A 12,407-nucleotide genomic window follows, 5' to 3' on the forward strand; every position below is an offset into this window, starting at 1 on the left:
TCAAGCAAAACAATGCTTATTAATATACACAAATGCATGTACATACAACCGCACACACAGGGCACTCACTTCCCTACAAGGCAGCTGACTATCATATTAGCACTCATATTATCATCATCACTATCATCATCCAACAACACATTTTTGTTCTAGCCGTGGGAAAGTTCTGATAGTTTCCCCTTGTCGGTGTGATATTCTATCTCTCTTTTACCAATAGCAATTTCTTATAACTGAAAAATATATCTGCCCTGCTCTAAAGGCACACTAAACTCCTCATTGTTGTCATCACAAACTCATCAGCACAAATGGCCTAAACTCCTCATTGTTGTCATCAGAAACTCATCAGCACAAATGGCCTAAACTCCTCATTGTTGTCATCAGAAACTCATCAGCACAAACGCCTCATTGTTGTCATCACAAACTCATCAGCACAAACGCCTCATTGTTGTCATCACAAACTCATCAGCACAAATGGCCTAAACTCCTCATTCGAAATTACACGACGAAAACGAAATTACATTTATATTATTATATTCATTTATTGTTTACAAACTAGTTATTATAAAATTTTATATTATATATTTACATATTTAAAGATTTTACATATTTACACATTTCAAGATTTTACATATTTACACATTTACACATTCAAGATTTTACATATTTAAAGATTTTACATATTTACACATTTCAAGATTTTACATATTTAAAGATTTTAGATATTTACACATTTACACATTTCAAGATTTTACATATTTTAAGATTTTACATATTTACACATTTCAAGATTTTACATATTTAAAGATTTTACATATTTACACATTTACACATTTCAAGATTTTACATATTTTAAGATTTTACATATTTACACATTTACACATTTCAAGATTTTACATATTTAAAGCTTTTACATATTTACACATTTCAAGATTTTACATATTTACACATTTACACATTTCAAGATTTTACATATTTACACATTTCAAGATTTTACATATTTACACATTTACACATTTCAAGATTTTACATATTTTAAGATTTTACATATTTACACATTTCAAGATTTTACATATTTAAAGATTTTACATATTTACACATTTACACATTTCAAGATTTTACATATTTTAAGATTTTACATATTTACACATTTACACATTTCAAGATTTTACATATTTAAAGATTTTACATATTTACACATTTACACATTTCAAGATTTTACATATTTAAAGATTTTACATATTTACACATTTGAAGTTTTTCTGTTAATATATTTTTTTTGGTTAGACCTATTGTGGCTTAAACGAACATACTTCCTAATAGCGCCTTGTACATCTTCTTTTGTTTTTTCTGAAAAGAGGTCTAATAAATGAAATAATTGTTAGCAACTCGTAGGTATTCTTCTTTTTGCTATGTACTTACCAAATATAAGTTCAACCGCCTTAAGTCTAAGAAGTGGTATCTTTCCTGCTCTTCCTTCTAAGTTGAAGCTGTACATGGCGTCATCTGTGAAAAGATAACGCATAACCCCGTCAACCGTCCCTTTCGTGCCTTTTGATCTTGCCAGAAGCCCCATCTACATATGGAAGAAAAAGTGTTATTTTCAAATTATACTAGCGTTCATTTTATTATGTTACCATTGCGTCGGCGTAAGCTTTATTTATCAGCTTGGCTTCAACAGCCTGCACTTGCTCCACCGATAATACGGGAAACATGGCAGCAAGTTCCATGGATTCCTCGCTTTCCGCGTCCCCGGTGATGCGACTGACAGACTGTTGAACCCTAGCTGTCAGCACTTTGCATTCGCGCAACAGCTTACTTTGCGCTTGCACCTCACCACGTTCCGGCATCTGAAAAGGGAAATTTCGATGTTACAAACGAAATATATAGTACATATGGTGAAAGTCTGTTATTACCTTATCGAAAATGGCACTTTGTATGTCAGCTACTTGGCCAGCAACGCCCAGTTGACGGGTCCCGACGCTATCCAGTTTCGCCAATATTTGGTCCTGGCATATCTGGATAGCGCTTAACTCAGCTATTATTGCCGCGTGTCTGCCTTTAGATGACGACAACTTTTTGGGAAGAGCAGGCTTTTTTGGTGCAGAGCGCTCGTCATGGGGACATTCCACCCCAAATTGAAGCCTTCGAATTTGTATGTCTGAAATAAAATAAGAATATATAAAACCACAAATAAAAGTACATAAAACTGTACCGTCATTTTCTTGCCACTGACTTATTTCCACTTCTGAACATATTTCGTCGAATATATTCTGATCCGACTCCATTTAATATTATCTTGAAAAATCGTTAAAAAGATGATGTAGTATGGGTAAAAGTAAATGTTTTCCTTCAAAAGGAATACAAAAATATTTATAACTAATGTCTTCTATATTTACATCTACTTCTATTTCATTTAATACACTACTTAATAAAATGCCGAGACCAGTTGAGGAGTGCAACGGTTCTTCGAAATAGTTATAAGAGTACTAGGCATATCTTCATTAGAACAATCTACTCTATTACTATTACTGCTATTGGTATCACCTTCCATTTGATGAGCAAGTTCGTTCAGTTTTCTATGTTTTGCAACTGACGCTTTAAACAGTGTATTCTCCTTGCTCATCAAATTGGCAAGAGTTTTTCTATTTATGCTCATAATTTTAACTAAAATATTGTATGTTAAATGTGAGTTAGTATTTAACTACTTAAAATAAAGTTATTAATTTACAATGCCTTATTTATAACTTGCAACTTAAATTTTGATTGTAGACAAATTTGTGTATGATCTGAAAAAAAGAAAATTTTTGTTAGTTAGTATTTAACTACTTAAGTTTATGTTAGTAATTTACAATACCTTGTTTAAAGTTCACGTTATATTTTCCTTCCTTTCCTTTCCTTTTATTTTATGTATAATCTTCTGAAAAAAAGAAAATTTTTATTATTTCTATATTATTATTTCATTATTATTATTATTTTTATATTATTATATTTATTATTTTTACTTTTTATGAAAATATTATTTTATCGCACTTTTCACTATTTTGAACAAAATATCACAATTTGTTCAGAGCAGCCACAAAATTGCAACTTCACACTTTGTTCTTGTTTTTGTTGTAGCAGCATAAGCATTCTCCATACATATACGGAGAATACTGCTGAAGTCCATGGCCGGATATAAATCCGGTAACGTAGAACGTTAAAAATTCTTATTTTACCAAAATGCTTATAAAACCACGATAAAATAACATTTGGTTAGAATTTAAATATACATACCTGATTTACACTCGATTTTTTTCACAATACACATTTCACAATCACAAAAAACACAACCGCCTTCCACGAGTAATATGAATAATTATGAATAACTAGATGCGCTTTTTGTTTGAAAGCGCGGCTAGAAATTCCTTTCAATACTTCTTAGTATTGCCAATTCCTGGGAACAACTAATAGTCGGAATGGCGTGCTGCCAGAAATAGAGCAAAAACAAAAAAATTGACGAAAACAGTTCGTTTTTACGTTAAAGGAAAAATTTCGCGATTTAAATGTAATACATATAATTAATTGTTTTAAAATATTATATAATATGTTTTTTCGGTTATAATATAATTTTTATGAGACCACTGTCAAATTCAATCACACTTTCCTGAATACATTTTGAATACATGTAATTCCATTGAAAACTGAGTGTTGGTTTTTGTATGTAAATATGTATGTTTTTTTAATTTTTTGCTTATTTATGTATTTTATACTCAGTGTGCTTTTTTTTTATACTTATATGTATCTACATCAATGAAAATAAGGAAAGTGTAAATTCCCAATTTTTGTTTTAAAAAATACCCAATCAATATTTCTCCCGCTGTGGCATTACTGACGAATAGTATAAAAAAGGAGCATTTCAACAGCGCTTTCACGAGAAAAAGAGTTTCACATTTAGTTATCTCTTTTGCTCTTTCGACAATTTTCAATTTGTCAATGCGCATGTATTAGAGACTAATAAAATATTTGTCAATGTGTTGGAATTTTTGGCGAAAGTACTCAGCACTGTCTTGTAGGGTTTATTCCTCAAAATGCGTATGTCGTTCAAAGCTAAAATTCTATTCCTAGCGACTACAAGAACAAAATGCAGTCATAGACGCAGGCGTAGCGGCCATCATTCTAGTTGCCATTCGCGGCGGCGCCGAACAGTTTCAACTATTGTACTGTGCAACAAAAACTCATCATCAAAAAATTCATTGATAAATTCGAGCTCATACTTCTAAGAGCAAGTACTTTCATTCATAAAACGAGCCGCCCATATGCCAATTTTCTCGACAATTCGAAAATAGTCAATATTGGAATATTTCACGTGGAATTATTTGCCAATATTTGATAAATCTTCAATTTTTGTCAAGTCGAGCGCCCGCGACATCGTACATATGTATGCAAAAATATATGTATGTAAATATGTGTATATGTACAATGCTGTGCCTATGAATGTGCGCTGCGCCTTTGAATGCGCGCTGGACTTCTTGAGAAGTTTTACCGTTTTATCTTGAGCTGTGGCTGGTGAGCATACATACACACAGCATATACATATGCGCAAATGTATATAAATTCACAAATTTACATTTGCATATGCCATCCTCCTGTGCGCATGGTAATGAAGCGTTTTCTATAGAGGATTTTGATTCAGTTGAAGGGATTCAACAAAGTTTTACAGACACCAGACAGACAGAATTAACATACGTATATAATTTTGGATGATTTGGAGAAATTCAAATATATAGGTCATATTAAAAAGCTACCTAACATTCTTTGCTTCTAATCACCAACAAATTCTTATCGACTGCTGCTAAATTTACATAATTCAGCCCCTCACTGTTAATTTTTGTTGAAAAATGTGTCTATGGTGAAATTGTCTTCGCGAGACGAGTACCCCTCGAAATTCCATACGTTCCTGTCATTGAGACTTCTCTATACATTAACGTTCTCTGGTAGAATGGTTGAGTGACGTAACTCGTGCAAAACGAGTACCCCTCGAAATTCCATACGTTCCTGTCATTGAGACTTCTCTGTGCTGTGCCTTTGAATGCGCGCGGATTCCTCAGAGAACGTTAATGTATAGAGAAGTCTCAATGACAGGAACGTATGGAATTTCGAGGGGTACTCGTCTCGCGAAGACAATTTCACCATAGACACATTTTTCAACAAAAATTAACAGTCGATGCATATGCAGAAGAAGTTGTTTTAGCATTTGCAGGAATTCGATCATTCGAATATTTACACCCTAATTATTGCATGAAATATGATAAGGCGATGCTCGTGAGGTAGGTCATGTTGCTTCAGTGCATACATATGCGTGCAACACTATATTTATTAAAGATGCAATAGAACTTAGTTGTCCCATATATGCAAATACGATTCTTTGAAGCTTTCCTTTATTTATTTTAAAGTTTTATACTATCTAGAAAATGCATACATACAAATGCATGTATATTATTATTCCCTGTAATAAAATGTAAATTGAAAAAAATTTGGTTTGCCAAAGGAACAAATAAATGCATATTCAAATGTAAATACATATGTCGATATACCAAAACACTTGTATGCTATGAATTAATTTCGACTCAAAAAATTAGTAAAAATTTTCATCAAATTTGTTTAGTTTTAAATTTACTAAAACGCACAAACAAAAATGTGAGAGGTCGTTTTATAATGTATTTTTTTAAATTAAATCAAAATATTAAAGTTACTTTGATTTGAAATGTTGGCGCATATAATCAGTTTTTTTCTTCATCACCTTTGTTTGAAAATACAAATTGAATAAATTTTCGTTTATCAAGGGAACATAAAAATGCACAAGCAAATACTTTGCAAAATGCCGTCGGCTATTCGTCAATTTGATTTCCTACAGAAGCCAAAAACTGTGCAGGGCCAATATGCTAAAGGAGAAATCGCTGTAAACAGCTCTGTTAAAAGTTTCACCACACCCCGGCGGCGGTTAGACTTCATTTTTGACAATTCACACTATTCGTAGCTCGTGAGAATTCTCTATATTTAACGTTCTCTGCGTCGCTCAACTTAAAAAAGTGATGCAGGACTTCCAAGTAGTGAAAAAAATGCACTTATAAAACGTTGAGATGCACAAGAACGTTTTGACGAACATTATTTAACTACTAGAATTGCAAAAAAGTAGTTGAAAATTTTTTATTTTGCAAAAAAAAAAAAATTCGAAATTTTTTCGAAATTCAATATGTATTTCAAAAAAAGTATTTTTTTTAACTTTTTCCAATTCAAGAGGACACCTTAAACTTCAATTGAGCTGAATGCCCAGTAGCTAAAATGAGTTGTTTTGAGTAATGAATTTTTGAGTAAAAAACCTGTTTCGCACTTTTTGTTTTTTGCAAAATAAAAAATTTTCAACCACTTTTTTGCAATTGTTTCTACATGAAGTCGCTTGTGTAGGTAACGACGATCATTTTGAACCTAGAATCATTAAAATCGGTTCATTTTTGACTAAGTTATGAGCAATTAAAAAACTATTTTCCTAATATATAGGTTGTCAAAAAAGTCTTGCGGTATTTTTATTGAATTTTCAATTGTTCATAAAATTGGTTATAATAATGCGATTTAAGTCAAATATGCGCCGTTTTGTTCGATGACGAGTTCCCAACGAGATGCCAACTTCATAATGCCCCTTTTATAGAAGCTCGCTTCCCTTATTGTCAAAAAACTCGGAGAGCCAATTTTCACAGGACTACTATACAGTGGATGCAAAAGAACCTCCCATCCGAGCTCCCGGAGCTTCTGGCGCGTCACCAAAGATGTGTGTGGCCTGGCGTTGTCCTGATGGAAGACAATTCGGCCTCTGTTGATCAAAGATGGCCTCTTCTGCATGAGTGCTGCGTTCAAGCGGTCCAGTTGTTGGCAGTACAGGTCCGAATTGAGCGTTTGGCCATAGGGGAGCAGCTCATAGTGGATGATTCCCTGCCAATCCCACCAAACACACAGAAGAACCTTCCTGGCCGTCAATCCAGGCTTGGCCACCGTCTGGGCAGCTTCACCGCTTTTCGACCACGACCGTTTGCGCTTCACGTTGTCGTAAGTGACCAACTTTTCATCGCCAGTCACCATCCGCTTCAAATACGGGTCGATTTTGTTGCGATTCAGAAGCGATTCGCATGCATCCATACGGGCAATAATGTTTTTTTGCGTCAAGTCGTGTGGCGCCCATACATCGAGCTTATTTTTGAATCCAAGCTTCTTCAAATGGTTTATAACGGTTTGATGACTCATGCCCAGCTCTTGGCCGATGCTACGGCTGCTACTATGCCGGTCTCTTTCGATCAATTCAGCGATTTTATCGCAATTTTCGACGACAGGCCTTCCGGACCGTGGTGCATCTTCGATGACATCTGCACCAGAACGAAAACGTTGAAACCATCGTTGTGCGGTGGAAATGGAAACTGTATCGGGTCCATAAACTGCACAAATTTTATTGGCAGCAGGAGATGCATTTTTGCCTTTATCGTAGTAGTACTGTAAAATATGCCGTATTTTCTCTTTATTTTGCTCCATGTTTGCGACGCTATAGCTCACGAACGACTAAAAGCAAACAACAATTAATCAAACACGTGTTAGCACGTGAAAGAGCTTTCCAAAAAACTCTAGCGTGAACCGATGCGACGAATACAACTAGAACTACGCGCTTGCAAAGACAAGCTTGCGGAAATACCGCAAGACTTTTTTGACAACCTATACATATGTAGGTGCTCTCCATTTCAATTCAACCGGGCTATTCGGGACATGTTCTTCGATTTTGATGTCACTCAAATATGTTGCTCTCCGGTCAAAAAAATGAGACACGTATTTTTTTGTTCGCCTGAAAAAAATTTGTTTCAAGCAATTTTGTTTTTCGGCACAAAATCGATTTTTTTTAATTATATAATATAGTATAAGAATTTTTTTTTAAATGCTCATAACTTAGTCAAAAATGAACCGATTTTAATGATACTGGGTTCAAAATTATCATCATTACTTACACGAGCGACTTCATGAAAATAAAAAAAAATACACTTTTTGAAATATTGAATTTCGAAAAAATTTCGAATTTTTTTTTTCTGCAAAATAAAAAAATTTCAACTACTTTTCTGCAATTGTTTCTACATGATGAAATATTTGAAAATAATTTGATTAAAAACAAAAGGTCAGAGCTGTTAGCTCTTCTTTATTACACTTCCAACTCCAGACTGATTTCTTATTACAACTTATTTACCTAATTAAACGTATTAGTAAATATGATAAACGTTATGTTTGCATTCCCATTGCTCATTACATAAATGCTTTGTTTGTCTTTCCGGCACGCTTTATTATTTTATGCTGACCTAATATCTGCTTACAATTTTGTTAGTATCGAGCTCACTCGAATTCTATGGGAAAGTAATAAATTAAATTTGAATTTCACTGGTGTTAACTCCTCCGCGTTTAAAAACGAACGTCCTCGTTTGTATGCACATGGTGGTGGATTGATTGGTCAATCCGTGGAAGCGGTTCAGGTTGCTCGTGACGCTCCAGAATTACTTCTTGCAACGGAAAGTTGTGTTCGATGTTAAGAATGTACTTGTCGGTTAATTTTGATTTCTTCTTTAGCTTTAGCCTGACAGCCAAAATTGCTATTATGATTAGAATGGTACCAGATATTTCGAAATTTGCCAAATGCTGTTTTCCAAGTGAAGTTCTTTCATCAAGTGAAGTTTATCATTTCAAGGCTTAATATTTCTTCTTCCGCTGTTTCTATCGCGCTTGATTGTAATACGGCAGCAAGGGGCTTGCTGCCTGATACTTCGAAGGTTAAATATGTTTGGTTGTCTATTGTAATTATAGAATTGGGGTATTGTAAAGCAAATGAGCCGGATAGATTGTCGTCTTCCTGGTCTATGTGAACTATTCCTTCGTATTGGTTGAGAAGTATGGCATCGGCTAAAATTTCTTCGACTGTTGGAATGTCCTGGTTGTTTATTAAAATGCAAGTAGGTTGATGGCTTTTGAGTAAATGCGGAATACAGGAGGAGTTACTGATGTTAACAAATATATATTTTTTTTTGTACAAATTTTAATTTCATTATGCTTTACACAATTATTTTTCATGCCGAAAATCCTATCTTTACATACTAAAATTTTCTCAAAATTTAATTTAAATATTTTATTTCCCTTTTTAAGTGCTCTAATTGATAGAGATTCACATAAACTTTCATTAGTTAATGGGATATCAATTATATGTAAAATCATTGAGTCATTTGAAGCTATTTGCAAATTCAAAAGATTCTTCAACATTACTTTTTCAAAATTTTCTTTTATTATTTATATTTCAATATTAGAAAAAATATATGAGTTTGGTATGCCAACTTTGGCCCAATGAATTGCATAATTTATATTAACAATTTCTTCTTTTATTAATTCCAATTGGTATCTTATACTTACAGCAACATCATGTTGAATGCTATATGATTTTTCAATAGTGCAAATATTTTGTTTGAAATCTCTGTAATACAATATTATTAATTCTTTCATCCATTAACTTATTTATAATTACTTGTCCGTCATTATTTTCAAGGACATTATTTATATGATTTTATAATATTTTAAAGTCTTCATGGTCTTGACTTCCTGCCAGCCATTTCCAAGCAGATCCTAGAGCATTTCATAAACTCTTATTAACCTTTGGTTTTCTAGGTTGTAATCTATTTATGAAATTTATGTATTGGGGTGTCGGTCATATTTGCTTTCCTTACAAATTTTACATTGTTTAACTATATTTTCTATTTTTTAATTCATTTTTTGGAAGTAAAATTTCTGTAATATTTGAATACTATTTTTTTGAGGATTTCTATGCGCACGTTTGTGTTCTTTTAAAATTTATATTTCTTTTTATCTTCCTCTGGCAAATCTTCTACTTGAGTCTGAGTAAAACGTATTTTAAATTTAGAAAAATGTAGTGGGTTAATTTGTTGGATTTTTCCCATAACTGGTTCCGATGTAAAAATGGAATTTATTACGGAAGGATTTAAGTATCGTTTAAAAATGGAAATTAGATTTTCGCCAGTGTAGGGATGCTGAATAAAAATATGTCTATGGAATGTGGGAAATGGAATCTTAAAATGATAGCTATTTTCTTCGCCACTTAAGAGCCAAATTTGATTCTTAAAAGTGTTTATTGGTGCATTTACTGCAGGAATAAGGTTATGTGCGGAACTTTCATCGCTATGCTGTGTGCCTGTCAATGAATTAATGTGAGATATTAGTGGTGGTCTTGAGAGTGCGTCAGCTGCCTGGTTTATAGATTAACCCGTAGTTATATTTTTCTAGTCGAGCTTTCCATCTCTTCATTTTACTATTATCGTTTATATTGCTAAGGGCGAATGTGAGTGGTTGGTGATCAGTAAAAATCTTGATTTTATCGGAGCCATAAAGATAGTTTCTTAAGGAATTTAGGGACCAGATTATCGCTAGCATTTATTTTTCGTTCGCTGCGTAATGTTCTTCGGTCTTCGATAAAGTTCTAGAAATGAAGGTTATTGGTTTGTCATTTCGTGAAAGTACTACTCCAATCGCATACTTGGAGGCATGTGTTGTCAATTGGGATTCTTTGGAGAAGTCAAGGTATGTCAGTAATACGTCTTTTCCTGTGGGTGATCGTTTGAGTTTTTCAAATGAGTTCATTGCTTCTTTGTTTAGTGAGATTTTAACTTTTTTGGAAATACTTTTGGACACTCGTCCGTCTTCCCCTCTTAAAAGGATCGTTAGAGGTTTTGCAAGCTTTGCATAGTCTTTGATGAAACGGCGATAATAGCCAGAAAACCCTAAAAAGGAACGAAGATCTTTAAGCGTTTGTGGGGGTGGAAAATTTACTATTGCGTCTACTTTTTGTGGATTTGTTTTGAAGCCGTTTTCCAAAATAATAAAACCTATTAAGTCTACCTCTGTTTTTAAAATTCACTTTTGTCAAGCTGAATTTTTAAATTTGCTTGTTCCAAAGTATCAAAAATTGTTTTAGTATCCTTAAAATGGTTTTATTGACCCTTACCGAAGCGCTCTTGGGAAAATAGAAGGAGCATTCTTGAGACCGAGAGGTAATCGGGTGAATTCATATTTCCCATTATTCACCGAAAAAGCTGTCTTCTCCATATCTCATTCCTTTAAAGGAATCTGATGGAAACCGCTCTTTAAATCGAGTACTGAAAATAATTTATTCGTTCCGAGTTCTGAAAGTACTCCATTTATTTCGGGGATTGGATATTTATCGGCTATTGTTCCTGAGTTTAGTTTCCAATAGTCTATCACCATTCGGTATGTTTCCTCTCCTGACGCATCTGATTTTTTTGGTACTACCCATGCAGGTGAGTTGTATGGAGATCTAGATGGTCGTATAATACCGTCGCGCAGATATTCCTCAATTTGCTTTTCTACCTGTTATTTGAGGCACATTGGGTACTTCGTGTAAATTGGGATATTGTTGGTAGTTTTCATTTCACCGGTCACTGTAGTAGTAAATGTTAACTTTTCATCAGGTTCACTAAGGAGTGTCTTGTAATCAGCAATCAGTCTTGTTAAAGTATCTTTTTGATATTTTGTCATATGGTCGGTACGTACAGGTATGTCAATTTTGTTGATTGCCTACGTGATATGTTGTTTAATTGGAACTTTTACTTTGTTCTAAATTGTCATATGTTTTGTGGGAATTATGGTCGAAAGGGCTTTTAAACTGTCATTTCCTAAAATTCCATGGAAAGATTTTAATGAAGGCAGAATAAAAATTTTTATATTTAGATCTGGTATCCGAAAAGATTTACGTTTGTATTATGGGTTATTGTTACATTACCACCGATAGAGTTCGCCAAGAATATATTGTCATTCGTAATTGGCTTGGGTACTATAGAATGTTGAATGTACTTTCTGTTAGAACCTGGGCCTATTAGAATTTTAAGATTTTTTCCACTCCTTGTCTTACACTCAATAAGGCAGTGAGGAGTTCGCTAGTGTAAAAAATGTATATCGGAAAGAGTTTCTGTGGTCAAAATTATCTGTTTCATAATTATCGTTACATCCCTGATTTGGTTGGTCAGGATAACTGTTGTGTGTTTCCACAAATTGACCGTAGTTTTCTGCGTTTGGGTGTATTTCAGAATTTATATGAAAGTTCCTTTGGAATTTGTTAGGCTTATGTAGTTGTTGGGTTGAATAAGGGGGACGTTTTACTTAAAAGGGATTCGGTGGTGGTCGATTTATGTCATTAACTCTTCGTGTTTGGATACTTTGGTCAACACCCAATCAGGTTTTGGTAATGGTTTAGGTGCAAAAGGTCAAGGAGGAATTTGTTGCCACTGTTGGTTAAATATTTGTTCCCGTATATTGAAATTTTGTTGTCGTTG

The 12,407-nt window shown here is 33.6% G+C and overlaps 1 protein-coding gene across 1 annotated transcript; it reads right to left on the minus strand.

Annotated features, from left to right (window-relative positions):
* Positions 1-1,147: 1,147 nt before the first annotated feature.
* LOC128869260 (uncharacterized) lies at positions 1,148-3,543 on the minus strand. Its single transcript, XM_054111799.1, has 7 exons — positions 3,274-3,543; positions 2,855-2,917; positions 2,213-2,786; positions 1,914-2,158; positions 1,635-1,847; positions 1,420-1,573; positions 1,148-1,359 (listed from the first exon to the last, which is right to left on the minus strand). Exons 3-7 carry the CDS (start codon positions 2,283-2,285, stop codon positions 1,241-1,243), a joined length of 804 nt encoding a protein of 267 aa, XP_053967774.1. The 5' UTR covers positions 2,286-2,786; positions 2,855-2,917; positions 3,274-3,543; the 3' UTR covers positions 1,148-1,240.
* Between the last annotated feature and the right edge of the window lie 8,864 nt (positions 3,544-12,407).

The sequence above is a fragment of the Anastrepha ludens genome, chromosome X (assembly GCF_028408465.1).
Source record: "Anastrepha ludens isolate Willacy chromosome X, idAnaLude1.1, whole genome shotgun sequence".
In the NCBI taxonomy this organism is placed as follows: Eukaryota; Metazoa; Arthropoda; class Insecta; order Diptera; family Tephritidae; genus Anastrepha; species Anastrepha ludens.